We start from the raw sequence: 27,954 nt of genomic DNA, 5'->3' as shown, positions 1-27,954 counted from the left end.
GAGCCAAGATTGTGCCACTGCACTCCAGCCTGGGCAAGAGAGAGAGAGACTCTGTCTCAAAAAATAAAATAAAATAAAATAAAATATCTGATACGTCAGATGGTAGCTTTAAATGCTGGAGAGAGGCTGGGCACAGTGGCTCACATCTGTAATCCTAGCACTTTGGGAAGCCAAGGCTGAAGGATGGCTTGAGCCTCCTGGTCTTGAGTTTGAGATCAGCTTGGGCAACACAGTGAGATCCCAAATGTACAAAAAATTAATCATGTTTCTAAATTAAAAAAAATTAAATGTGACTGGGCACAGTGGTTCACGCCTGTAATCCCAGCATTCTGGGAGGCCGAGGCGTGTGGATCACCTGAGGTCAGGAGTTCGAGACAAGCCTAACCAACATGGGGAAACCCTGTCTCTACTAAAAAATACAAAAATTAGCCAGGCATGGTGGTGCGCGCCTATAATCCCAGCTACCAGGGGAGCTGAGGCAGGAGAATCGCTTGAACCCAGGAGGTTGAGCTTGCAGGGAGCCGAGATCGCACCATCACACTCCAGCCTGGGCGACAGAGCGAGACTCCATCTCCAAAAACAAACAAAAGGCTGGGCACGGTGGCTCATAACTGTAATTCCAGCACTTTCAGAGGCTAAGGCGGGTGGATTCCTGAGGTCAGGAGTTCGAGACCAGCCAGGCCTACATGGTGAAACTTGGTCTCTACTAAAAATACAAAAATTAGCCGGGCACGGTGGCACACGCCTATAATCCCAGCTACTAGGGACACTGAGGCAGGAGGATCATTTGAACTTGGGAGGCGGAGGTTGCAGTGAGCTGAGATTGCGCCACTGCACTCCAGCCTGGGCAACAAGAGCAAGACTCCGTTAAAAAATAAATAAATAAATGCTTGAGAGAAAAAGTCAGGGAGGGAGTCTAGGAGATAGTGACAGGGGGCTACATTAGAGTAAGGACCTGAGGGAGGTGAGGATTGAACCATACACAGGTTGGGGAAAGGTGCTCCAGGCAGAGTACACAGCCCCTGCAAAGGCCCTAGGGCAGGACTATGCCTGGCCAATTGGAGGAATAGTGAGGAGGCCCGTGTGGCTGGAGCCAAGTGAGCTGGGGGAACACAGGGAGGAGGGGAGGGCAAAGAGAGGACGGACAGATTTTGCCAGGCCTTGAGGGCTGCAAGAACTTCAGCTTTGACCCTGAGTGAGGTGGGAGCTGTGGAGGGCTGTGAGCAGGGGAAGGGGGGGATGTGGCTCAGGTTGTATCAGCATAGTCTTCCCTCCCCACCTCCTGAGGTTGTTGCAAGGATCAAAAGACCCCATCTAGGCTGGGCGCGGTGGCTCACGCCTGTAATCCCAGTACTTTGGGAGGCGAGGCAGTCATATTACTGAGGTCAGGAGTTCAAGACCAGCCTGGCCAACATGGTTAAACCTCATCTCTATCAAAATACAAAAAGGCGGGCGCGGTGGCTCAAGCCTGTAATCCAGCACTTTGGGAGGCCGAGACGGGCGGATCACGAGGTCAGGAGATCGAGACCATCCTGGCTAACACGGTGAAACCCCGTCTCTACTAAAAAAATAAAAAAATTGGCCGGGCGCGGGGCTCAAGCCTGTAATCCCAGCACTTTGGGAGGCCGAGACGGGCGGATCACGAGGTCAGGAGATCGAGACCATCCTGGCTAACACGGTGAAAACCCGTCTCTACTAAAAATACAAAAACTAGCGGGTGAGATGGCGGGCGCCTGTAGTCCCAGCTACTGGGGAGGCTGAGGCAGGAGAATGGCGTGAACCGGGAGGCGGAGCTTGCAGTGAGCTGAGATCCGGCCACAGCACTCTAGCCTGGGCGACAGAGCGAGACTCCATCTCAAAAAAAAAAAAAAAAAAAAAAAAAAAAAAAAAAAAAAAAAATACAAAAAAAAAAAAAATTAGCTGGGCGTGGTGGTGTCTGCCTGTAATCCCAGCTACTGGGGAGGCTGAGGCATTAGAATTGCTTGAACCTGGTGGGCAGAGGTTGCAGTGAGCTGAGATCGTGCCACTGAACTCCAAACTGGGTGACAGAGCGAGACACTGGCTCAAAAAATAATAATAATAAAATTAAGGCCGGGCGCGGTGGCTCAAGCCTGTAATCCCAGCACTTTGGGAGGCCGAGACGGGCGGATCACGAGGTCAGGAGATCGAGACCATCCTGGCTAACATGGTGAAACCCCGTCTCTACTAAAAAAAATACAAAAACTAGCTGGGCGAGGTGGCGGGCGCCTGTAGTCCCAGCTCCTCGGGAGGCTGAGGCAGGAGAATGGCGTGAACCCGGGAGGCTGAGCTTGCAGTGAGCTGAGATCCGGCCACTGCACTCCAGTCCGGGCGACAGAGCGAGGCTCCGCCTCAAAAAAAAAAAAAATAATATAATAATAATAAAATTAAAAATAAAATAAAATAAAACAATGACCTCGCCTAGCAGAGAGTAAGTGCCCCAGCACCCTCAGCCGTCCCTGTCCTCCCAAAGTGCTGGGATTACAGATGTAAGCCACCGCTCCGGGCCTGTCCCTGTCCTTATTTGTGGTCCCTGTTCTTCCAGGGTCCCGAGCTCAGGACCCCCGGACTGCGGGTATCTCCGGGGAGGGCGCAGCTGGCCCTGGCAGGGCCCGGACACCTGGGGCCCAACCCACCCCTGCGCACCCCGCGGTGTCGCCTTCCCGGGCGGCTCGGGTTCCCGGATCCCCTTACCCGGGCTTCTCGGCTGTCGCGCCCTGGGCCGGGGGAGGGGAGGCTTCAGGAAGCGGCGGATCGGCGGCGGCGGCGGCGGCGGCGGCGGCGAGGGCCCGGGTGGGTGACCGAACTTCTCCCGCCATGGAGGGCGCAGCAGCCCGGGAGGCCCGGGGGGCCGAGGCCCCGCGCGCGTCTGCGCCCCCGCCCGCGCCCTCGGAGCCCCCGGCTGCGCCCCGCGCCCGCCCGCGCCTCGTCTTCCGCACGCAGCTGGCGCACGGGAGCCCCACGGGCAAGATCGAGGGCTTCACCAACGTCCGCGAGCTGTACGCCAAGATCGCCGAGGCCTTCGGGATCGCGCCCACGGAGGTAAGGACCCCGGACACCCGCACCCGAGACCATCCGCCTGATGTGGTGAGGGGTGGGGAGCTTGGACGCTGGACGGGAGACCCCAGATCCCCGGATCCCAGACGTCGGGGTGGCTGCCTAATCGCCGGATCTCAGAGACGCAGCCCTCAGAGAACGGGGTGCCACATCCCAGGGTTCCCCTTTGCACTCTCTGCGCAAAAGATGGGGAGGTCTTAGGTCTAGCGGACCCCTAGATATTCCAGAAAATCCTCTGCGCAGGCCTCGCTTGGAGCGGACCCCAGCCCTCGGGGAAGCTCCTCTGTGCTTCCTGGGAGTAGCTGGCGTCTGGGGTTCCAGATGGTCCCCTTGGAGATGGGAAGGCTGAGGCCGTGGTGCGGTTGCGGGGTTCCTGGGCATTTTTCCAATCCGGGTCCGTTTGGTCTGCAGCCCCCAGGGGGCGCCAGCAGAGTAAACCTGGAGGTCTGGGGGCTGGAGGTCCTGGGGGTATGGAGAGGGGTCTCCACCTGCCGGAAGCCTCCTTCTCCCTCCTCTCTCCATTCTCGGAGGCCCCACGCCCTGCCCTTTCCCATGGGCTGGGATCTGGTCGCTGGGGGCAGGGGCCTGCGCCGACAGGGCGGCTGCGTGGGAGGATGCGTGCCCTGGCTACCTCTGCGTTCCTTCTCCGCCGGGAAGATTTTATTCTGCACCCTCAACAGCCACAAAGTGGACATGCAGAAGCTCCTAGGGGGCCAGATAGGCCTGGAGGATTTCATCTTTGCCCACGTGCGAGGCGAGACCAAGGAGGTGGAGGTCACTAAGACAGAGGACGCTCTGGGGCTGACCATCACGGACAACGGGGCCGGCTACGCCTTCATCAAGGTGCCCGGGAGGGGGTGGGCGGGTGACTTCCTGGGGTCCAGCAACTGCCCCCTCACTCTGGGTCGACGTGGGTTCTGGGGATTGGAGGCGGGTGGCTGGGGTTGCCCTGCCAGCGACGCTGGATCCCTGCAGAGAATCAAGGAAGGCAGTATCATCAACCGGATCGAGGCAGTGTGCGTGGGTGACAGCATCGAAGCCATCAACGACCACTCCATTGTGGGCTGCCGCCACTACGAGGTGGCCAAGATGCTCCGGGAGCTGCCCAAGTCCCAGCCCTTCACCCTGCGCCTGGTGCAGCCCAAGAGGGCCTTCGGTAAGGCGGGCGGGCTGGCGGGAGCTCTTCCGGAAGTGGGTTCTACGGCTGCCGGGGGTGGAGGAGGGTTGGGGATGGCACGGGCTGGAAGGTTCTAGGTGCACCCGCTGCATGGCAAGGAGCTCCTGGCAGGGTAACAGAAACTCGTAGGTAGTTTCTATTAATAGATTGTTATGGAACCAGTCTGTGCGGGAGGGGTGGGGTAGAGACTGGGTAAAGTGGAGTGGGAGGAGGAGCCTCCAGAACCACTTTGTAGCCAGGCTGGGAGCTTTTTTTTTTTTTTTTTTTTTTGAGAGAGAGTCTCACTCTGTGGCCTTGGCTGGAGTGCAATGGCACAATCTTGAATCTCAGCTCACTGCAACCTGGGCCTCCCGAGTTCAAGCGATTCTCCTGCCTCAGCCTCCCGAGTAGCTGGGATTACAGGCACCCGCCATTGCACCTGGCTAATTTTTGTATTTGTAGTAGAGACGGGGTTTCACCATCTTGACCAGTCTGGTCTTGAACTCCTGACCTCAGGTGATCCACCCGCCTCGGCCTCCCAAAGTGCTAGGATTATAGGCGTGAACCACTCTGCGCGCAGCCTGGGAACTTTTAAAGTAGTGCTTTGAGGTCATGGTGGATTCTAGAGAATGAGAATATGAGAAAAGTTTTCTTTCTTCCTTTTTTTTTTTTTTTTTTTGAGGCAGAGTCTCAATATGTCACCCAGGCAGGAGCGCAGGGGTGCAATCTCAGCTCGCTGCAACCTCTGCCTCCCAGGTTCAAGAGGTTCTCCTGCCTCAGCCTCAGGAGAAGCTGGGATTACAGGCGTGTACCACCATGCCAGGATAATTTTTGTATTTTTAGTAGAGACGGGGTTTCATTATGTTGGCCAGACTGGTCTCAAACTCCTGAGCTCAGGTGATCCACCCATCTTGGCCTCCCAAAGTGCTAGGATTATAGGCGTGAACCACTCTGCGCGCAGCCTGGGAACTTTTAAAGTAGTGCTTTGAGGTCATGGTGGATTCTAGAGAATGAGAATATGAGAAAAGTTTTCTTTCTTCCTTTTTTTTTTTTTTTGAGAGAGAGTCTCACTCTGTGGCCTTGGCTGGAGTGCAATGGCACAATCTTGAATCTCAGCTCACTGCAACCTGGGCCTCCCGAGTTCAAGCGATTCTCCTGCCTCAGCCTCCCGAGTAGCTGGGATTACAGGCATGTGCCACCACGCCTGGCTAATTTTGTGTTTTTAGTAGAGATGGGATTTCTCCATGTTGGTCAGGCTGGTCTCGAACTCCCGACCTCAGGTGATCTGCCCGCCTTGGCCTCCCAAAATGCTGGAATTATAGGCGTGAGCCACTGCACCCTGCCCATTTTTTTTCCATAACCAGACTTTCTCAATGAAGAAAGCAGTGTATTGATTTACACACTAGCACATTCTCCTCCTCTAGCCCCTTTGGATAGCATTGTTCTACAGAACAGAGCGAGAGCTTCTAGAAGTACCCTGGCACACATGGAGAGAGGTCCCAGGGAGACTGAGCTGTATGGGGTTCTAGAATCTGCCCTGCTGTGGCTGTGAACTCCAAAAGCCACGCCTAAAAATAGAGTTTAGGCCAGGCGTGGTGGCTCATACCTGTAATCCCAGCACTTTGGGAGGCCGAGGTAGGTGGATCAGCTGAGGTCAGGAGTTTGAGACCAGCCTGGCAAACATGGTGAAACCCCATCTCTACTAAAAATACAAAAAAATTAGTGGGATGTGGTGGTGCGTGCCTGTAGTCCCGGCTACTCAGAGGCTGAGATGCGAGAATCACTTGAACCTGGGAGGCGGAGGTTGCAGTGAACCAAGATCACACCAATGCACTCTAGCCTGGGTGACAGAGCGAGACTCAGTCTCAACAACAACAACAAAACAAACAAACAAACAAAACCTGGCTGGGAATGGTGGCTCACACCTGTAACCCCAGCACTTTGGGAGGCCGAGGCTGGCAGATCACAAGGTCAGGAGTTCAAGACCAGCCTGGCCAATATGGTGAAACCCCCGTCTCTACTAAAAATACAAAAATTAGCCAGATGTGGTGGCACACGCCTGTAGTCCCAGCTATTCAGGAGGCTGAGGCAGAAGAATCGCTTGAACCTGGGAGGTGGAGACTGTAGTGAACCAAGATCGTGCCACTGCACTCCAGCCTGGGCGACAGAGCAAGACTTCATCTCAGAAAAAAAAAAGAAAGAAAGAAAGAAAAAATCAAGCTTAGTCTGAGACTAAACCCAGCTCTAGAGCCCAGGTCAGCTCTGAAACTAAGTGTTTCTACATCTCAGCCCTGACACTAAGCTGGGTTCTGGAACCTAGACAAGACCATACCTAGATTGAGGCTCCTGCCACAAGGAGGGTCCCAAGCAGTCCCTAGATGAGGGAGAGTGAGGGCGTGGAACTGGGACGTTAGTTCTAAACTTGCTCCACTACACTTCATTCTGGACTTGTGATTTAGTTTGCTGGGGACGGGAAGTGTGGAATCTCGAATGGGTCTCTGGAGATTCACCGCAAAGGAGGACTTTGAAGGGGAGGAAGATTCTAGAAAGGCTCGGCTGGTGGCCTCCCAGGGTTTACAAAGATGTGGCTCCATCCAGAACCCATGGCCATCCCTCACTCTGTTCCCTCCAGATATGATTGGCCAGAGAAGTCGATCCAGCAAATGCCCCGTAGAGGCGAAAGTGACCAGTGGGAGGGAGACCCTGCGGCTTCGTTCTGGGGGGGCTGCCACAGTGGAGGAAGCGGTGAGTGAAGGGGAGGGGTTCTTCCCAGGCTTCTGCACCTGCAGTTCTGCCACTGAGTCAGTGTGGCCTTGGGCAAGAACTTCTCGGAGCCTCGGTTTCTCTGCCTGAAAAATGGGTCCTCGTTGAAAGGTGGGGCAATGATGTTGGTACCAGCACTACTGACTCATGCGAGGGTCCAGTCCACTCTAACCTTAGGGGTGGGGGTCTGGAGGGGCTGGGGGGCTTCAAGGCTTTTCACCCCTGACTTCCTTCTCCTGTGCCCTCAGCCCAGTGAGTTTGAGGAGGAGGCATCCCAGAAGGTTGATGACCTGCTGGAAAGCTACATGGGCATTCGGGACCCCGAGCTGGGTAAGGGGCCAGGGTAAGCTGGAGGGCCCTGGGGGGAGGGCAGCCTATGGGAGGAGGCAGGGGTCCCAGCGGGAAGTTTGGAGCGGGGCGTGCCCTCACTGACAACCCCTCCGGCATGGCCCGCAGCGTCCACCATGGTGGAGACGTCCAAGAAGACAGTGAGCGTCCAGGAGTTTGCGCGCTGTTTAGACTCCGTCTTGGGCGAGTTCGCCTTCCCCGACGAGTTTGTGGTGGAGGTGTGGGCCGCCATCAGCGAGGCCAGGGAGGCCTGTGGCTAGTCTGCCCTGGGGGAGCCCAGCACAGCCCCAGCCTGGAGCCCCGCCCCCTGCCCCGGCCCTGCTCCAGATCCCAGCCCAGATCGGAGGCCAAGTTCCTCTCTAGAGCCCAATCCAATTTGGGGCCCCAGCCCAGCTCCAGAACCCAGCCCTTCTCTAGAATCCAGCCCAGGTCTAAGGCCAAGCTTTGTGCTAGAGCCCAGGCCAGCTCTGAGACCAAGCCCAGCATTGAGAACAAGCTGTGTTCTAAAACTCAGGCCAGCCCTGAGACCAAGCCCAGCTCTAGAACCCAGATGAGCTTTGAGACCATGCCCAGCTCTAGAACCCAGATGGGCTCTGAGACCATGCCCAGCTTGAGAACCCAGATGGGCTCTGAGACCGAGCCCAGCATAGAGACCAAGCCCTGTTCTAGAACTCAGGCCACCTCTGAGGCCAAACTCAGCTCTAGAACCCAGATGGGCTCCGAGACTAAGCTCAGCTCTAGAACTCAGATGAACTCTGAGACCGAGCCCAGTATTGAGACCAAGCTCTGTTCTAGAGCCCAGGCCAACCCTGAGGCCAAGCTCAGCTCTAGAACCCAGATGGACTCTGAGACCATGCCCAGCTCTAGAACCCAGATGGGCTCTGAGAATGAGCCCAGCATTGAGACCAAGCCCTGTTCTAGAACTCAGGCCAGCTCTGAGACCAAGCCCAGCTCTAGAACCCAGATGGGTTCTGAGACTGAGCCCAGCATTGAGACCAAGCCCTGTTCTAGAACTCAGGCCAGCTCTGAGACCAAGCCCAACCCTAGAACCCAGATGAGCTCTGAGACCAAGCCCAGCATAGAGACCAAGCCCTGTTCTAGAACTCAGGCCACCTCTGAGGCCAAGCCCAGCTCTAGAACTCAGATGGGCTCTGAGACTAAGCTCAGCTCTAGAACTCAGAAGAACTCTGAGACCAAGCCCAGTATTGAGACTAAGCCCTGTTCTAGAGCCCAGGCCAGCTCTGAGACCAAGCCCAGTTCTAGAAACCAGATGAGCTCTGAGACCAAGCCCAGCTCTAGAACCCAGATAAATTCTGAGACCAAGCCCAGCATTGAGAACAAGCCCTGTTCTAGAACTCAGGCCACCTCTGAGGCCAAGCCCAGCTCTAGAACTCAGGTCAGCTCTGAGACCAAGCCCAGCTCTAGAACTCAGGCCAGCCCTGAGACCAAGCCCAGCTCTAGAACCCAGATAAGCTCTGAGACCAAACCCAGCACTGAGACCAAGCCCTGTTCTAGAACTCAGGCCACCTCTGAGGCCAAGCCCAGCTCTAGAACCCAGATGAGATCTGAGACCAATCCCTGCCCTGAAGCCCAGGCCAGTTCTGAGATGAAGCTCATCTCTAGAATCCAACTGAGCCCTGACAACAAGCCAAGCTCTGGAACCCAGACAAATTTTAAGACCCAGACCAGCTTGGAGACCAATCTCAGTTCCAGAATCCAGGCTAGTTCGGAGACCAAGCCCTGCTGGAAAACTCGAGCTGACTCTGGAACTCTGGACAGCTCCACAATACAGCCACACCTGGACACTTGGTCTGGCTCCAGAACCCCAGTTAATTTTGGAACCCATGTGAGATTCATGAAGCAACCCAGCTCTGGAACCCCAGCCAGCTCAGGATTCAGAGACAGCTCCCAAACCAAATCCTATTCAAGAACTCAGACCAGCTCAGAAACCCAGGTCCACACAACTGCCCAGTCCAGATCCCAAGCCCAGTTGCATCCAAGTACCCATCCCCATCCTGCAGCCCAGTCCAGCGCCAGTGATGATTCCAGCTCTGAGACTGAGCCCAGCTCTAGAACCTCACCTAGTGCTACAACCAGGCCCAACTCCAGGATTCAGACCAGCTCTGGAACCCCATCCATCTTGGAAGCAAGGCCCAGCTCCAGCACACAGCTTGGTGCCAAGCCCCACTCTCCCTGCAGAATGCAGGCCAGCTCTAGAATGCAGACCAATTTCAAGGCCTGGCCAAGCTCCAAAGCTCAATCCAGCCCAGGCACTGCACTCAACTCTAGTACTCAGCTCAGTTCTGGAGCACAGGCTGGTTCTGAAATCCCAGCCAGCTCCAAAACACAGACAGTGGCTGAGACCCAGCCAAGTTCCAGAATCCAACTAAGCTCTGGAGTCCTACCTAGTCCTGGGACCCAGGCTATCACAGCAACAGAGTTAAGCTCCACAGCCCTGTCTAGTTCTGACAGCAGGCCCAGCTCCAGGACCCAGCGCTGCCCAGGAGCTCGACCAGCCTCTGGGACTCAATTCACCTCTAAAACTCTGCCAGGTTCTAGATACCAGCTCCAGACCACAGGCCCAGACAGCTCTGGTATTCAACTAGACTTTGGGAAGCAGATCAACTCTGGAAGTCAGCCTAGCTTTAGCACTCAGCCCAGCTCTGGGACCCAGATAAGCTCAAGAATTCAAGACAGCTCTGGAAGTCAGCTTGGTTCTGGAATGCAGCTGATTACTGGAGCCCATCCCAGCTCCAGAACTCAGACCGGTTCTGGAAACCAGCTCAGCTCTGGGACCCAGGCCCGTGCAAGAATTCAGCTCAGCCTTGGAGCGCATTTTAGCTCCAGAACCCAGTCCAGTCCTGAGACCGGGCTCAGCTCTGAGGCTCAGCCCAGCTCTGGAACCCAGATCAGCTCTGGGATTCAGTTCGGCTCTGAAACCCAGGTCAGCTCAAGAATTCAGCCCGACTCCTTAAAGTCCAGAACCCAGTCCAGCTCCGAGACTGGGCTCAGCTCTGAAACCCAGACTGACTCAAGAATTCAGCCCAGCCCTGGAGCCCACCTTAGTTCTGGAACCCAGCCTGTTTCTGGAACCCAGTCCAGTTCCAGAACTCACATCAGTTCAAGAATCTGGCTGAGCCCTAGAAATGCGCTCTCCCCACAGACCCCTGGCCTTGACCCTAGAATCCAGCTTGAGGCCCCTGCCGCAACCCAACCTCAGCCCCCAGGCCCACCCCGCAGAGACCCCACCCCAGCCCCTAGCAAAGACCCCCAGCCTCTGCCTCAGCCCCAAGAGCAGGTGCGTGGCACCCAGGCCAGCCTTGGCCCCATCCCAGGCTTATCCCCAGCCTCCTACCTGGCCCCTCAGCCACAGGTCTCCTCAACCCCCCAGAAGCCAGCGGTCTCTCCCAAGCCCCAGGTGGGACCCCAGAAATCCACCCCACGCACCATATCTGTCACTCTTAGTCCTGCCCCCAGAGGCCTCCTGAGTTCCCAGCTGTCTGAGTCCCCAGCTCTGGCGCCTGCCCCTTCCCCAACTCTGGAGGAGCCAGGGCCCCACCCTTACCGCGGGGGGTCGTAGTTTGGCTGTGACCTAGCCCTGACTCATGTGGTTCTCACCCTCTCCTGTCCCTCCCAGCCTGGGCCCCCCAGAAGCAGCAAGTGACCTTATTTCCCCAGCAGGTGGTGGTGGAGGGGGGTGGTGAAAACAGGGGCTGCGGTTTCACCCCCCCGGGCTCAGATCCAGGTTCTTGGAGGGAAAAGGAGGGCAGGAGACAGGTTGCACCGCAGGTACCCTGAGGGCTCATGGTGAATAAAGGCTCCTTCCATCTCTGCAGCCTGGTGTGTCATTTTGCAGGGAGTTCCGGGGAATGCCGAGATGTGGGGCTGAGGGGTTGGCTGAAACTATGGCAACCTCTCGAGCACCTACTGTGTACCAAGCACTTCATTAAGCACCACATGGGGATGAGCTTACCTGCCTGCATGGGACAGGTGCTCCACGAAGACCCAGCCATTGGTCCTTTTTTTTTTTTTTTTTTTTTTTCCTGAAATAGAGTCTCGCTCTATCGCCCAGGCTGGAGTGCAGCGGCGCGATCTCAGCTCACTACAACCTCTGCCTCCCAGGTTCAACCAGTTCTCCTGCCTCAGCCTCCTGCATAGTTGGGATTACAGGCACCTGCCACCATGCCTGGCTAATTTTTTGTTTGTTTGTTTGTCTTTAGAGACGGAGTTTTGCTCTTTTTTTTTTTTTTATTTTTTTTTTTTTTTTTTTTTTTTTGAGACGGAGTCTCGCTCTGTCGCCCGGCTGGAGTGCAGTGGCCGGGTCTCAGCTCACTGCAAGCTCCGCCTCCTGGGTTTACGCCATTCTCCTGCCTCAGCCTCCCAAGCAGCTGGGACTACAGGCGCCCGCCATGTCGCCCGGCTAGTTTTTTGTATTTTTTAGTAGAGACGGGGTTTCACCATGTTAGCCAGGATGGTCTCGATCTCCTGACCTCGTGATCCGCCCGTCTCGGCCTCCCAAAGTGCTGGGATTATAGGCTTGAGCCACCGCGCCCGGCCGGAGTTTTGCTCTTGTTGCCCAGGCTGGAGTGCAATGATGTGATCTCAGGTCACCACAACCTCCACCTCCTTGGTTCAAGCGATTCTCTTGCCTCAGCCTCCCGAGTAGCTTAGATTACAGACATGCGCCATCACGCCTGGCTAATTTTTTTTTCTTTTCTTTTCTTTTTTGTATTTTTGATAGAGATATGGTTTCTCCATGTTGGTCAGGCTGGGCTCGAACTCCCGACCTCAGGTGATCTGCCCCTCTCAGCCTCCCAAAGTGCTAGGACTACAGGCATGAGCCACCACACCCAGGCATTTTTGTATTTTTAGTAGAGACAGGGGTTCACCATGTTGGCCAGGCTGGTCTCGAACTCCTGACTTCAGGTGATCCACCGTCCTCAGCCTCTCAAAGTGCTGGGATTACAGGCATGAACAATCACACCTGGCCCATTTATACCTACTTTTAATAACATGCAGATTCAAAGGTGGTTTCAATGTAGGTCCCAGGGCTAACCTGAAGCCTTCCCATTACAGGCTGCTGGGAGAATTCTAGGCGGTACCACCCATGAAGTGATTAGGAAACAAGAAACAAGTGTGGCAGGAACCAAATCCTCTCTTCCCTCCCCATCCTCCCCAGCCTTGCCCTTGTCTGCCCCGGGTCAGGTCCAGTGCACAAAACCCCAGAGACTGACAACTTCTGGACCCAAAGGAAAATAAAACCAAAGGCAGAGATATATTTTGGCAAGAAAAGGGGGGTGCCCCCGTTCACATTCAATCTTTTCTGGACAGAACCTTCTCTGTTGGTGGTTCAAAAGGACGCAACAGTATCCCAGAAGTAGGTCAAATCAGGGTGAAAGAGCAATGGAAGACTGGGCGCAGTGGCTTACGCCTGTAGTCCCAGCTGCTCAGGAGGCTGAGGCACGAGAATCGCTTGAATCCAGGAGGTGGAGCTTGTAGTGAGTTGAGATCGTGCCACTGCACTCCAGCCTGGGCCACAGAGTGAGACTCCGTCTCAAAAAAAAAAAAAAAAGGCAGGCGCAGTGGTTCATGCTTATAATCCCAGCACTCTGGGAGGCCGAGGCGGATGGATCAACTGAGGTCAGGAGTTCAAGACCAGGCTGCCCAACATGGTGAAACCTGTCTCTACCAAAAATACAAAAATTAGCTGGGCATGGTGGCATGTGCCTATAGGTCCAGCTACTAGGGAGGCTGAGGCAGGAGAATTGCTTGAACCGGGGAGGTGGAGGTTGCAGTGAGCTGAGATGGTGCCACTGAACTGCAGCCTGGGGGACAGAGCAAGACTCCATCAAAAAAAAAAAAGCTATGCAAGACCCTCTTCCAAAGTCCCCACACCCTTCCTGGGGTTGGGAGGGGCGCAGAGAAGTGCTAGGAACTCTGGATGGGAAAAGGGAGCCAAGGAAGGGAGAGGTCTTGGTAAAAGGATCAGGGAGAAGTTGGGGGTCCCCGGGTTGAATTGGGGTCAACCCCAAAACCTTGCTGCTGACGCCCACTGTCCATCCAGCACCCCAGCTCCCGAATCCTCAGAACAGGCAGATGGGCTGTCCGAGGCGGCCGAGGGCTCCGCGGAAACGCGCGGGAGGGGTGCTCTGTCCACTTCCTACTGCAGCCCGGAGCGCTGCGTGAGCTGCGGCTGGAGGGACAGCGACCTGGGCCGGGTGCTGAGGCGAGGCTGGAGGCGCCGGAGCACGGCGCGGCGGAACAGGATGTACACCCAGGGATCCAGGATCTGGTTCCACGTGGCCACGCGCAAGTAGATGAGCAGCTCTTGCTCTGTGGCGCGGGACAGCTGCCCGGAGGGGCTCGTGGCAGGCGGGTTCCGCAGCACTGTCTGGGCGATGAACACCTGCAGAGGGGACAGCGGTCAGTCTGGGCCCTGCCTCCAGCCCCGCCCGCCCCGGTCCCTGCCCTGGGTCCCCTGAGATCCAGGGTCCACTCCGTTTTTTATTTTTATTTTTGAGACACAGTCTCGTTCTGTCGCCCAGGCTGGAGTGCAGTGGTGCGATCTCAGCTCATTGCAACCTCTGCCTCCCCGGTTCAAGCGATTCTCCTCCCTCAGCCTCCCGAGTAGCTGGGATTACAGGTGCCCGCCTCTACACCCGGCTAATTTTTGTATTTTTAGTAAAGAGGGGGTTTTGCCATGTTGGCCAGGCTAGTCTCAAACTCCTGACCTCAAGTGATCTGCCCACCTCAGCCTCCTAGAGTGCTGGAATTACAGGAGTGAGCCACTGCGCCTGGCCGGTGTTCACTCTGTTACTGCATTGCTGGGTGACCTCAGGAGAGTTGACTAACCTTTCTGAGCTCCTTCTGATGCGTCCATAAATTAGAGCACTGTTAGCCAGACAGTGGCTCATGCCTGTAATCTCAGCACTCTGGGAGGCCAATAGGAGAGAATCATTTGAACCCAGGAGTTCAAGACCAGCCTGGGGAACATAGTGAGACCTCATGTCTACAAAAAGTAAAAATCAATTAAAAAGTTACCCGGGCATGGTTGCACTCCAGTCTGAGTGACTGAGCAAGATTCTGTCTCAAAATAAATAAATAAATTTTTTTTTTTTTTTTTTTTTTTTTTTTTTTGAGACGGAGTCTCGCTCTGTCGCCAGGCTGGAGTGCAGTGGCCGGATCTCAGCTCACTGCAAGCTTCGCCTCCCGGGTTTACGCCATTCTCCTGCCTCAGTCTCCCGAGTAGCTGGGACTACAGGCGCCCGCCACCGCACCGGCTAGTTTTTTTTTGTATATATATATATATATATATATATATTTTTTTTTTTTTTTTTTTGAGACGGAGTCTTGCTTTATCCCCCAGGCTGGAGTGCAGTGGCCGGATCTCAGCTCACTGCAAGCTCCGCCTCCTGGGTTTATGCCATTCTCCTGCCTCAGCCTCCCGAGTAACTGGGACTATAGGCGCCTGCCACCTCGCCCGGCTAGTTTTTTGTATTTTTTAGTAGAGACGGGGTTTCACCGTGTTAGCCAGGATGGTTTCGATCTCCTGACCTCGTGATCCACCCGTCTCGGCCTCCCAAAGTGCTGGGATTACAGGCTTGAGCCACCGCGCCTGGCCTTTTTTGTATTTTTTAGTAGAGACGGGGTTTCACTGTGTTAGCCAGGATGGTCTCGATCTCCTGACCTCGTGATCCGCCCGTCTCGGCCTCCCAAAGTGCTGGTATTACAGGCTTGAGCCACCGCGCCCGGCCAAATATAATTTTTAAATAATAAAAATGGCCCACTCCCATTTGCCCTTCAGTGACTTCCCTAGGCCAGGTCAGGCACCTCTTCTGGGCTCTGACATCACTTCCTCATCACAGCTTTGCCTACCCCATGCCATAACCCCCCGGGTCCAGTGTCCGTCTCCCAACGAGAGATGTGAGCCTATGAGGATGTGCCCTGGCTGTTTCTTGGCTGCTGTTGCTGCTACATCCAGCCTACAGTAGGTGCTTAGGAAATTATTTTACTTATTTCTTTATTTCTTTGTTTATTTATTTGATTTATTTGGAGATAGAGTATCCTACTGTTGCCCAGGCTGGAGTGCAGTGGTATGATCTCAGCTCACTGCAACCTCTGCCTCCCAGGTTCAAGCGATTCTCCTGCCTCAGCCTCCCAAGTAGCAGGGACTACAGGCGCCCAGCTAATTTTTTTGTATTTTTAGTAGAGACAGGGTTTCACTATGTTGACCAAGCTGGTCTTGAACTCCTGACTTTGTGATCTGCCCGCCTCGGCCTCCCAAAGTGCTGGGATTACAGGCGTGAGCCACTGCGCCAGGCCCAGGAAATGCTTTTAATATAGTAATGCATTCTAATATAATATAAATTATTTTGCCCGGGCTCAGTGGCTCATGCCTGTAATCCCAACACTTTCGGAGGGTGAGACAGGTGGATCACTTGAGGCCAGGCATTCGAGACCAGCCTGGCCACCCTGGCCAACATGGTGAAACCCTATCTCTACTAAAAATACAAAATATTAGCTGGGCATGGTGGCAGGTGCCTGTAATCCCAGCTACTCAGGAAACTGAGGCAGGAGGATTGCTTGAACCCGGGCGGCAGAGGTTACAGTGAGCTGAGATCATGCCACTGCACTCCAGCCTGGACAACAGAGCAAGGCTCCATCTCAAAAAAAAAAAAAAAAGAAAGAAAGAAAGAAAGAAAACTATGTATGCATATATATAATTGTTGCTATTATTAGTACTACTATTATATTGAGACAGAGTCTCACTCTGTCGCCCAGGCTGGAGTGCAGTGGCTCGATCTCGGCTCACTGCAAGCTCCACCTCCCGGGTTTACGCCATTCTCCTGCCTCAGCCTCCTGGGTAGCTGGAACTACAGGCGCCCGCCACCACGCCCGGCTAATTTTTTTGTATTATTAGTACAGACGAGGTTTCACCGTGTTAGCCAGGATGGTCTCGATCTCCCGACCTCGTTATCCGCCCACCTCGGCCTCCCAGAGTGCTGGGATTACAGGCGTGAGCCACCGCGCCCGGCTGTCACCATCAGGATTTAAATCCACGCTGGGTGACCAGAGGTCCAGTCAGGAGGGTAGCAGGACCCCGCAGAGCCCCCACTCACCAGCAGGGGCAACCAACACACGCTGGCCACCAGCATGATCCCCAGGAGCTGAGCCATCATCTCCACCTCGGAGTCCCGGGGACGCTGCTGGGCCGCCTCCTGCCCGTGGTAGACGTGGCACAGGGTGGCCACGCTGACCGTGTTCAGCAGGAAGGACAGCCCCACCGAGAGGCCGCCCAGCATGGAGAAGAGCAGCCCAAAGGCCACGTCCCCGGACTCGGTGCCCAGCGTCAGGAAGCACCAGGACCCCGGGTACTGCACGGTGTAGCGACCCAGGCCCAGCAGGGGCAGCAGGCCCAGCGCCAGTGCGGCCGCCCACACCAGCCCCACGGTGGCCCAGGCGCGGCGCTGCGAGGTGACCGCCGGGCGCGAGAAGGGCCGGGTGATGCCTAGGAAACGCTCCGAGGCCATGGTGGCCCCCAGCAGCAGCGGGGACAGGCCGAAGAAGATCATGACGACACCCATGAAGCGGCAGAGGCGACAGCCGGGGTCCACGGCGTGCCACTCGAAGAGCGCGGCATGCTGGGACACCACAATGGCACCGGTCACCAGCAGCCCCAGGAAGTCGGTGAGGACGAGGCCGCAGAGGAAGGTGAGGAAGGAGGAGCGCGTGTGTGAACCCCCCTGCCGCGCGCCCACCAGCACGCTCAGGGCCAGCAGGTTGGAGGCCAGGCCCACCACGCAAAAGGAGGCCGCGAACCAGGGCGAGGCGATCAGCCGCCTCTCCTCCAGGGTAATGTTTGTGGGCCGGAAACAGGGCCCCAGGGAGCTGCCGTTGGGCCACATGGCTCCGGAGCCCTGCGGGATCAGTCACCACCCCATCAGGCCGATGCTGCAGACAGGGCAGGCTGGCACTGGTTCAGGCACACCTGGGAGGCAAGAGAAGATTTGCTTGTGATTAATTCTGCATTTCAGTGTAAGTAGCTCTGGTGAACTCCTACACAACCTTCAATGCCCCAGCTCAAATACCCTCTCCTGGTTTTTTTTCTTTCTTTCTTTCTTTTTTCTTTTTTTCTTTTTTTTTGAGACAGAATCTCGCTCTGTCGCCCAGGCTGGAGTGCAGTAGCGTGATCTCCACTCACTGCAAGCTCTGCAGCCTCCCGGGTTAACACCATTCTCCTGCCTCAGCCTCCCAAGTAACTGGGACTACAGGCGCCCGCCACCATGCCCAGCTAATTTTTTTTTTTTTTTGTATTTTCAGTAGAGACAGGGTTTCACCGTGTTTGCCAGGATGGTCTTGATCTGACCTCGTGATCCGCCCGCTTCGGCCTCCCAAAGTGCTGGGATTACAGGCATGAGCCACTGCGCCCGGCCTTTCTTTTTTCTTTCTTTCTTTTTTTTTTGAGACAGAGTCTTGCTCTGTCACCCAGGCTGGAGCGCAGTGGTGCCATCAAGGCTCACTGCAGCTTCAACCTTCTGGACCCAAGTAATCCTCCCATCTCAGCCTCCCAGATAGCTGGGACTATAGGCACATACCACTATCCTTGGCTAATTTCTTATTTTCATTTTTTTGGGAGAAACGGTGGGGCGGGTCTCCCTATATTGCCCAGGCTGGTCTCAAACTCCTGAGCTCAAGTGATCCTCCCTCCTCGACCTCCCAAAGTGTTGGGATTATATATGCGCTGCACCACCATGCTTGGCTGAATTAATATTTTTATTTTTTGTAGAGACAGGGTCTCACTATGTTGCCCAGGCTGGTCTTGAACTCCTGGCCCCAAATATCTCTTCCTTGAGGAAGCCTTTCCCGACTTAGCTCCATCTCCACCCAGAGAGTGTTCTCACTGTTCCTTCGATGAGTACCACCATTGCTAGTATTACTACCTCTGGCCTTGTCAAGGGTAAAGACCACGGCCATCTGCTTCAGAATCCCTGGAGGACACCAGGAAGTATGTGTGGGTCCCAGAGATGGGCTGAGGAGCCCTAGATTGGAAGTCTAGCCCTGCTGCTCATTATGTGACCTCAGGTAAGTGATTTCTTCTTCTTCCTCTTTTTTTTTTTTTTTTTTTGAGACACGGTCTTGCTCTGTCACCCAGGCTGGAGTGCAATGACACGATCTCGGCTCACTGCACCTTCTGCCTCCTGGGTTCAAGCAATTCTCCTGCCTCAGCCTCTGAGTAGCTGGGATTACAGGCGCCCACCACCACGCCTGGCTAATTTTTGTATTTTTAGTAGAGACGTGGTTTCACCATGTTGGTCAGGCTGGTCTCTAACTCCTGACCTCGTGATCCGCCCACCTCAGCCTCCCAAAGTGCTGAGATTACAGGCATGAGCCACCACGCCCGGCCAGGTAAGTGATTTCTACTCTCCCTGCCTCAGTTTCCCCATTGGTTATCCATCCAAGTCCTTGGCAGACCGCAGACACCAGAACACATTTCAGCCATTGTGAAACAGAAATTCTCACACAGGCTAGGTGCGGTGGCTCTGGCCTGTATCCCTAACACTTTGGGAAGCCAAGGCAGGAGGATCGTTTGAGCCTAGGAGTTCGAGACCAGCCTGGGCAACATAGCAGGACTCCATCTCTACAAATAATACAAAACTTAGCCTGGCGTGGTGGTAGGTGCCTGTAGTCCCAGCTACTCGAGAGGCTGAGGTGGGAGGATTGCTTGAGCCTGGGAGGTAGAGGCTGCAGTGAGCCATGATTGTGCCGCTGCACTCCAGCCTGGGCGACAGAGTGAGACCCTGTCCAGTATCGGGAGGGAGGGAGTGGGACCAGCAGTTAGTCAGGAGTCTCTGGTTCTCACACTGGTTCTGAGGTCAACTTTGGGTCACAATTTGTTTTGAACGTTAGGTGTGAGTGTTCCAACCTCGTTGATATTTTAGGGGGAACCAGGGGGTCTTTTGTCCTCACATATTAGAATTGTCTGGATTCCTTTTTCTCCATTTTCTTTTTTCTTTCTCTTTTTTATTTTTTTTGAGACGGAGTCTTGCTCTGTCGCCCAGGCTGGAGTGCAGTGGTGCAATCTCGGCTCACTGCAAGCTCCGCCTCCCGGGTTCACGCCATTCTCCTGCCTCAGCCTCAGTCCCTGAGTAGCAGGGACTACAGGTGCCCGCCACCGCGTCCAGCTAATTTTTTGCATTTTTAGTAGAGACGGGGTTTCACCGTGTTAGCCAGGATGGTCTCGATCTCCTGACCTCCTGATCTTCCTGCCTTGGCCTCCCGGAGTGCTGGGATTACAGGCGTGAGCCACCGCGCCCGACTAATGCTGGTATTTTTAGTAGAGACGGGTTTTCACTGCGTTGGTCAGGCTGGTCTTGAACTCCTGACCTCAAGTGATCCTCCCGCCTCTGCCTCCCAAAGTGCTGGGATTACAGGCATGAGCCACGGCGCCTGGCCTTTTTCTCCATTTTCATGGTGTTGCTTTTATAATAAATAAACCCTGAAATCCAGTTCTATTTTGGGAACAAAAAACACAACTTCTTCGGAATGGCAGGTTCCCCAGGGACGGCTGGTAGAGAGCAGCAGGCGGGGACCCGTTACCATGTGTGGGGCTAATGCTCAGCCACACTGCACAACAACATCAGAGCCAAGCCGGGCGCAGCGGCTCACGCCTCTTATCCCAGCACTTTGGGAGGTCAAAGTGGGCAGATCACTTGAGGTCAGGAGTTCGAGACCAGCCTGGCCAACACAGCAAGACCCTATCTCTTAAAAAAATATATCTGGGTGTAGTGGCATGCACCTGTAATCCCTGCTCCTCAGAAGGCTGAGGTTGGAGGATTGCTTGAGCACCAGATGTCGAGGCTGCAGTGAGCTACAATTGCGCCACTGCACTCCATCCTGGGCAACAGTGAGACCCTGTCTCAAAACAAAAACAATGCTAAAAAAAAACCCAAAAAACAAAAAATGGGGCCAGGTATGACGAGTGAAGTAAAAATAAAATGAGATGGTTCAAAAACCGGCTTCTGGCCAGGCGCAGTGGCTCACGCCTGTAATCCCAGCACTTTGGGAAGCCAAGGAGGGCGGATCACCTGAAGTCAGGAGTTTGAGACCAGCCTGACCAACATGGTCAAAGCCCATCTCTACTAATACAAAAATTTGCTGGGCGCGATGGCTCACACCTGTAATCCCAGCACTTTAGGAGGCTGAGGCAGGCGGATCACGAGGTCGGGAGATCGAGACCAGCCTGGTTAACACAGTGAAATCCCGTCTCTACTAAAAATACAAACAATTAGCCAGGCGTGGTGGCAGGCGCCTGTAGTCCCAGCTACTTGGGAGGCTGAGGCAGGAGAATGGCGTGAACCCGGGAGGCGGAGCTTGCAGTGAGCCGAGATCGCGCCACTGCACTCCAGTCTGGGCGACAGAGCGAGACTCCATCTCAAAAAAAAAAAGAAAAAGAAAAAAAACGCACAAAAATTAGCCAGGCGTGGTAGTGCACACCTGTAATCCCAGCTACTCGGGAAGCTGTGGCAGGAGAATCACTTGAACCCAGGAGGCACAGGTTGCAGTGAGCCAAGATCAAACCATTGCACTCCAGCCTGGGCGACAAGAGTGAGACTCCATCTCAAAAATAAATAAATACATAAATAACAACAACAAAACTAAAAGGTCCTATTAGGATCCTCATTTTGCAGATGGTGAAACTGAGGCACAGAGAGATTAAGTCACTTGTCTAAGGTCACAGCACCTGGCTGGAGTGGATGTGAGGTTTTATTTATTTTTTATTTTTCAGAGGTGGAGACTGGCTCTGTGGCCCAGGCTGGAGAGCAGTGGCACAATCTTAGTTCACTGCAGCCTCGACCTCCTGGGCTCCTGCCTTGGCCTCCACAGTGCCAAAACTACGGGTGTGAGTCACCATGCCTGGCCTAGCATTTTCTTTTTTTTTTTTTTTTTTGAGACGGAGTCTCGCTCTGTCGCCCAGGCTGGAGTGCAGTGGCCAGATCTCAGCTCACTGCAAGCTCCGCCTCCCGGGTTTACGCCATTCTCCTGCCTCAGCCTCCCGAGTAGCTGGGACTACAGGCGCCCGCCACCTCGCCCAGCTAGTTTTTTGTATTTTTTAGTAGAGACGGGGTTTCACTGTGTTAGCCAGGATGGTCTCGATCTTCTGACCTCGTGATCCACCCGTCTCGGCCTCCCAAAGTGCTGGGATTACAGGCTTGAGCCACCGCGCCCGGCCTAGCATTTTCTTAAAAGTTGGCCAGACTAGACTGGAACCCTGGCTTCGCTGTGTGCCCTCTCATTGACCTTGGAATTGGCACGTTTCTGCTGTGAGCCTCAGTTTCTCTTCTTATAAAATGGGACTGATGTGGCTGACGCCTGTAACCCCAGCACTTTGGGAAGCCGAGGCGGGAGGATCACCTGAGGTCAAGAGTTCAAAACCAGCCTGACCAGCATGGAGAAACCCCGTCTCTACTAAAAATCCAAAATTAGCCGGGCGTGGTGGCGCATGTCTGTAATCCCAGCTACTCGGGATCCACGCGCAGCACCCAGCACTCAATGCTTGCTGGCCCTGAGGCAGTGCCTGGCTGTGGGGTTGCAGCAGCTAATGCGTTCCAGGGCAGTCAAATGGGTGACTGTGACCCTCACTCCCCATCTCATTTGTGGCTCTTTGGCCCGGCTGCTGGGCTTGGCTACACTTTATCCAGCCTCATAAATTATCCAGCTCCCGACAGCGGCACTGAGCTCCCTTCCTGGGCGGGCAGCGAAGGCCATTGCCGCTGTGATGGGAGGTGGGGCTTCCAGAGGAGAAACTGAGGCCTGGAGAGCAGATGCGGTGGGGGCTCCTTGCGGCCTCTGGCAATCATTGCCCTCCACCCCGGGCTGCTTTGACGCCTGGGATTTGGATTCCTGCGCTTGGATTTCCCCTGGGACAGGGCGTTCCTCCCTCGAGAGCTGGTATGTGCTGTTTCTGAACATTCCTTGGGACTTGGCCGTCCCTGTGACCACTGCCCCGACCTCTGCCTGGAGCAACTTCCAGTCCCTCCTGGGTCTCAGGGTCTCCTCGACCACACTCCACTCACCGGGGGTCACACACCCAGAACTCCCTCACACCTCCCGTGGCTGGGAGCAAGTGCATGGCCCAGAGCCCTTGGCCCAGGGGAGCCTGGAAACTGGAACTGAGTCCTTCTGGCCACAGCTGGCTGTTTCCAGTCCCCCCGCCACCTCCACTCCCCACCCTGGGTTCAGGTGATGGCAGCCGTCTCAAGTTCTCCAGGCAAGGAGGCCAATGGGGGGACCAGGCAGGGCCTCCCTTCCCTCCTGCATTGGCCAGGAGGGGTAGCAGGGGCCCCCACCCAGTGAGGGAGTAGAGCAGCACCGTGCGGCTCTTGGGAAAATTACTGTCGCTCCCTGTGTCTGGGGAGAGGTGTGGACCCAAGATCCCTTTTTCATGCTGAATATTTCCAGAATTTTGCAGCCTGAGAGCAGACGTTTGCCCTTAGTGGGTCCAGGGCTCTGGAATTCTAACACGCTTCCTTCAGTCCTGGGATGCAGAATGCCTCACCATTCTAGAATCCCAGGAGGCTGACGTCCTGCAACTTGGATGGGAATTTGCCTGGGTCTCGGGTTCCAGAAATCTCTGTCTTAATTCCTGGCTTCTTTCTGGAAGGCGAACAGTGACTTCCTCCTCATCCGATGCCACCCCTGACAGGGGACCCGGCTTGCGGGTCATGTGACTTGGAGGGCTCTGTCCGGCGCTGTTTCCAGAGGCCTGGGCGCTGGGCTGGGCGTGGGCAAAAGGCCTGGCTCCCCCAAGCCTGGTTGCCAGTGGAATGTGATCCTCGGTTCCCAAACAGCAGGCCTCTCCTCCACTCCATGCTCCATCCTCATGCCCCCTCCCTCCTTCTCCTCCTCCCTGGAGCGCGGCCTCTCATCATCCATCTGTTTCTCAACAAGTCCCCTGTCTTCAGCATCCCACCCTGCCCGCCCCGCCTGCCTGTCATGGCCTGAGCCCGTCCCGCCTCCCCCAGACAGGCTTGGAGGCTGTAGTCCCCGATCTGCCACTGCCAGGGTGGGGCTCCACCTGGCCGAGCCTTGGCTTTCCCCGCTGTGTGCAATGGGGGTGAGATTCTGATCTCCATGCCTGCGGGTGCTCAGCCCAGGCCTCCCTGGCTCTCACCTCTCCAGGGCTCCTGCCTGTACTCACAGCTCAGCTCCCTGCGAGGTGCCTGGGCAGCCAGAGGGGAGCCCTGAGGCTCCGTGTCACCCCGGTCGACCTTGGACCTTGGACCTACAGGGCCCTTTTAGGCCTGAAACTTCAGGGACCAGGCCAGATCCTCCCATGCCTGCTGTAGACCCGAATGCTCATGGGCACGGACCCCTGCGTGGATGTGGAGGCAGACACATTCCACACCCTAATGGGCCCACCTCCCCTCACCGCAAAGCTCCATTTCCGGGAACATTTCCTGTTTGTGACACCAACAGGGTCCCCAGCCCATAGGGTGCAGGGCGGGGACTCCCCCAGCCAGCCAGACTTCCACCAGCCTTGTTTGGGCCCTGAGTCACGTGGCCCCTGTGAGCCTCGGTTTCCCCATCTCTCTAGTGGGGGCTCCCCCAGGGAGCACACAGGGAGCCTTCTTCACACAGGGGCCGGCAGGGGACCAGGGGGCGGGACCCAGGCGGTGTGGCTGGTGGTTAACGGTGGATCACGAGTTACAGTGATTCCACCAACATACACCTCAGGCCACCGTCGTGTGTGCACTCGAGACACACACAGATAGCCAGACACACACAGAGGCAGACACACAGCAGACACAGGCAGAAATGTGACAAACAGAAACACAGCAGGTAGACGCACAGACATGTACAGACACACACACAGAAACATGACAGACACACAGAAACACAACAGACAGACACACACAGACACACAGAAACATGACAGACACACAGGCAGAAAGGCGACAGACAGAAACACAGCAGATGCGCAGGCATGCACAGACATACATACAGAAACATGGCAGACACACAGACACACAGAGATAGACACACACAGAAACACAACACACTGACACACACAGGCAGACACACACAGGCAGACACACACAGGCAGACACACGACAGACACACAGACACAGGCAGACACACACAGGCAGACACACACAGGCAGACACACACAGGCAGACACACGACAGACACACAGACACACACAGGCAGACACATACAGGCAGACACACACAGGCAGACACACACAGGCAGACACACGACAGACACACAGACACACACAGGCAGAACATAATAGACACAGACACAGAGACACACAGAGACACACACAGAGACACACAGAGACACAGGCAGAAACATGGCAGACACACAGACACACAGAGATAGACACACACAGAAACACAACACACCGACACACACAGAAACACAACACACCGACACACACAGACAGACACAGGCAGAAACACGACAGACACAGACACACAGAGACACACAGAGACACACACAGAGACACAGAGACACACACAGAGACACAGAGACACACAGGCAGAAATGTGACAGACACAGACAGAAAAACACAGACACACAGGCAGAAACACAGCAGGTGCATAGATACACACAAACACACACACACAGAAAGATGCACAGATGAACACATAATGTTTAACAGTCCCAGACGCTCGGCAGAAACACACACACGATCACACACACACGACCACCACACACACAGACACAGACACACAACCAGAGCCAGGCATGGTTCACTCCCAGAGACAAAATCACACACACACAGCCACACAACCACACTCCAACCCTGCCACATCCAGGGCCTGGGCCCCCTCCCCGGCTGCAGCCACCTGAGTCTGGGACCCCCTTCACAGCCATGTGGCCCCACAGAGACCAGAGAGTGCCTCCAACAGAATCAGCCTGGGCCACACCCAGACCCAGCTGCCTGGGTGCCCAGTGCAGGCCTCAGGGCACCCATGCCACCCCCGGGCCACACAGGGGACACCTGGCACCTGGCCGCTGTCACCGCGGGCTTTTGGACACACCCACACCAGGGCAGGGCCAGCGCCGGATGAGCCCAGCAGCCCGGGCTCAAGCCAGAGCAGTGCATCCCGCCCTGAGCCGGCAGGGCGACCTCACCTTCAGAGACCTCATCTGCGGGGCTCCCACCTGGCTAGATCCTGCGCCAGGGGGTCCGGGCGCCGTCTGGAGCTGGGCAGGCAGATGTGCGGGCGCCGAGGCTGGGGCTCGGGCTCGGGGCAGGCAGAGGGAGGGGAAGGACGGGATCCAGTGGGGCCTCCTAGGGAAACTGAGTCAGTCTGGCTGTGGCCGGGGCGGGCCCAGCAGAGGACCCTGGCGCTGCCCCGTCACCGCGGGACACAGATGGAGGGCGTGGCGGCACAGGATGCCCCGGGGGCGCGGCCTGGAGGAGTCCGCGGGGGCTAAGCCGAGCTGGGACGGGTGGGGGCCGCTGGCAGCCCGCGGCTCTGTCTCTCCGTCCTGTCTCTCTCCGTCCTGTCTCTGTCTCTCGCTGTCTCTCATCAGCCCCGCCCACCCTGCGCTGGCCACGCCCCTCGGGCCTAGGCCTGGCTGACTTGGGGTCAGTGGGTGCACACCGGGACTTCCCCGCTGGGGAAGGCGGCCCCCTTGGGACTCCCAGGCTGCAGGTAGCAGGATGCAGTGGCTGCGGTGGGGGTGGCAGGGGCCCCTCCTCGGGAGCCTCAGCCCCTCCAGCCGCCCAGCGCCCTGCCAGGCCTCTTCCCGGCGCTCCCGCCGCCAGGCCCGCATTATTCACCATCTGGGCAGCACCCAAGGCCTGGAGGGGGCGGGGCAGGTCCAGGCGGATTGGCGCCCCGGGGGCGCCCAGACTCCAGGGCTCCAAATTCACTGGGTGCGCCGAAGCCCGGCACACGGTAGTGTTATGCCCTGCTTAATACATGCAGGACATGTTTGAGGCCCCTTCCAGGGGTGAGGTGGGAGGATAGAGGAATGGGGGTTGCACCAGACTCCACAGCCAGACTGAGAAAGGTGGTCCCAGAGCAGGTGAGCCGGGAGGGCTGGGGTGATGGCATTGCATGGGAGAGTCTCTTGAGGAGGAGGCTGGGAGGTGGCTTTGGAGCCAGAGGAGGAATGGTCTGGAGTGGGAGGCTGCAGTGGGGGATGGGTACTCTTTCCTGCCCACCCCCCAGCTCAGGCTGGGGAAGGAGGGATGGAGCAGGACAGGAATGACTGAGAAGGTGCGGGACGCAGGGCCTGGGACCGTCTCTTTGCAGAGGGGGGTCCTTTGGCCTCCTTGGCCTTGTTTGCACACCAGAGCCAGACACGACCTTGAGTTAGGGACCCGACAAGTTGGCCTGGCCCTGACTCCACCCCACCCGGTCCCCTGGGCCCGGGAGGGCTGCAAGTCCAGGCTGAGTGAGGGGGATTCCCACCCTGGCCCGGTCCTCTCGTCAGCCCAGTCCGGAAGCCCCTTCCCCGGCTACCCCGCCCACTATCCTTCCTCCTCCTGGCCTTCAGCCACACCCAGTCTCCCTCCCGAAGCTCTATCCCACTGAGTCACCAGCCATTTAACACAACTTCTGTCTTCCCTGGCAAGGAGCCTGTCCAACTCCTATGGATCTGGCAAAACCCGGGCTCCAAGGCTGCTCTTCCGTGAAGCCGACCTGAATCTCCAAGTCTTACTCTCCCCAGTGCCTCTCTTTGTTCCAGCCTATACAGTGGGACAATTATGAGCTCCAAGTGAGACCTGAAACCAGGCCTGCCCTTCAGGATGCCCTAGGCTGGAGAAAGAACTGGACACAGACTGTTCCAGCCCCCTGGAGTCAGGGCTGGGCCAAAGGAAGTGACAGGGCCTAGGGAAGCCCAGAGGTGAGCTAGGAAGGCATCTTGTGAGGAGAGGGCATGGGAAGTGGGGTTTTGTGGGATGAATAGGAGCTCTCCAGGTCTGGGCTACATGGCAGTGACAGGAAATGCATATATAAAGCTTTGGAGGCAAAAGAGAGCATGAGGCCCTTGCTACACTAACTGCAAGGAGGGCAGATGTGGGGGGAGGAGGATGTGGGGCTGGGGTTCCAGAAGAGGGGGCAGTGAGAGGTGGAGGAAGGCTGTCCCGTCCCCACTTCCTCCGTCCCTGGCCCTGAGATAACAAGGACAATGTCTCTTCGGGGAAACAGCCTGGGCAGGGTTCAGAGAATGACACTTGCATTTAGCTTAAGTCTCACCACATCTCTGCAAGGCAGGGGGTAAAGATACTCTACATTTTAGAGATGGGGAAACTGAGGCATGAATAGGGAACGATGCCGCGCCCACGTGTGGGATTGGAACATGAGCGCTGGGCTTCCCAGTCATCTGGGGCTGGTTGCTGGAGGTCTCCTGGTCTTGGCCCGCCCCCCACAGGCACCTCGAGTTCAATGGGAGCACAGGAGGCTCTGGTGGGAGGAGTTGTTAGGGGCTGGGGGGCAGATGGTGGGAACAGAGGCCAGGCTCAGGATGTGCCCCCCGTGGCTGTGGTTTCCGGCAAGGACCAGGCAGGGAGCTTCTATTCTTAGCTCTGGACACAGCTAAAGTCAGGAAGTTGGGGTGGGGGCGGGGCAGCTTCGAGGACACCGGGT

General features: G+C 56.1%; 2 protein-coding genes across 9 annotated transcripts; one reads left to right on the top strand and one right to left on the bottom strand.

Annotated features, from left to right (window-relative positions):
- The first annotated feature begins 2,796 nt into the window (after positions 1-2,796).
- On the top strand, positions 2,797-11,177 carry GIPC3 (GIPC PDZ domain containing family member 3). 5 transcript variants are annotated; one of them, XM_033196501.1, is made up of 6 exons: positions 2,797-3,060; positions 3,733-3,918; positions 4,051-4,231; positions 6,864-6,976; positions 7,243-7,337; positions 7,451-11,177. In XM_033196501.1, the coding sequence occupies exons 1-6, from the start codon at positions 2,836-2,838 to the stop codon at positions 10,920-10,922; spliced, it is 4,272 nt and encodes a 1,423-aa protein (XP_033052392.1). In that variant the 5' UTR covers positions 2,797-2,835; the 3' UTR covers positions 10,923-11,177. The 5 variants fall into 5 exon arrangements, with proteins under 5 accessions (XP_033052392.1, XP_033052394.1, XP_033052391.1 ...); XM_033196503.1 differs by having other exon boundaries at positions 7,243-7,324; positions 7,451-7,848; XM_033196500.1 differs by lacking the exon at positions 2,797-3,060 and having other exon boundaries at positions 3,365-3,918; positions 7,451-8,486; positions 8,577-11,177.
- Positions 11,178-12,329: 1,152 nt separating this feature from the next.
- TBXA2R (thromboxane A2 receptor) lies at positions 12,330-26,074 on the bottom strand. Of its 4 annotated transcripts, none has more exons than XM_033196496.1 (3): positions 25,514-26,074; positions 16,462-17,330; positions 12,330-13,748 (listed from the first exon to the last, which is right to left on the bottom strand). In XM_033196496.1, the coding sequence occupies exons 2-3, from the start codon at positions 17,245-17,247 to the stop codon at positions 13,503-13,505; spliced, it is 1,032 nt and encodes a 343-aa protein (XP_033052387.1). In that variant the 5' UTR covers positions 17,248-17,330; positions 25,514-26,074; the 3' UTR covers positions 12,330-13,502. The 4 variants fall into 4 exon arrangements, with proteins under 4 accessions (XP_033052387.1, XP_033052385.1, XP_033052388.1 ...); XM_033196494.1 differs by having other exon boundaries at positions 25,484-26,073; XM_033196497.1 differs by lacking the exon at positions 25,514-26,074 and adding an exon at positions 22,899-24,272.
- Positions 26,075-27,954: the final 1,880 nt, after the last annotated feature.

This window comes from Trachypithecus francoisi, unplaced genomic scaffold (genome assembly GCF_009764315.1).
Source record: "Trachypithecus francoisi isolate TF-2019V2 unplaced genomic scaffold, Tfra_2.0 Lachesis_group5, whole genome shotgun sequence".
In the NCBI taxonomy this organism is placed as follows: Eukaryota; Metazoa; Chordata; class Mammalia; order Primates; family Cercopithecidae; genus Trachypithecus; species Trachypithecus francoisi.
This window is presented reverse-complemented; position numbering and strand designations above follow the sequence as displayed.

What these genes read in the sequence shown, in the direction of transcription:
- GIPC3 (XM_033196499.1), top strand. Translation starts at nt 3,397, where the DNA reads ATGGTCCCCTTGGAGATGGGAAGGCTGAGGCCGTGGTGCGGTTGCGGG. An exon ending in CCGGCTACGCCTTCATCAAG is followed by an intron (nt 3,919 to 4,050) that starts GTGCCCGGGAGG and finishes GGATCCCTGCAG; the next exon opens with AGAATCAAGGAAGGCAGTAT. An exon ending in GCAGCCCAAGAGGGCCTTCG is followed by an intron (nt 4,232 to 6,863) that starts GTAAGGCGGGCG and finishes TGTTCCCTCCAG; the next exon opens with ATATGATTGGCCAGAGAAGT.
- TBXA2R (XM_033196496.1), bottom strand. Translation starts at nt 17,247, where the DNA reads ATGTGGCCCAACGGCAGCTCCCTGGGGCCCTGTTTCCGGCCCACAAAC. An exon ending in TGTGTTGGTTGCCCCTGCTG is followed by an intron (nt 13,749 to 16,461) that starts GTGAGTGGGGGC and finishes TCCCCTCTGCAG; the next exon opens with GTGTTCATCGCCCAGACAGT.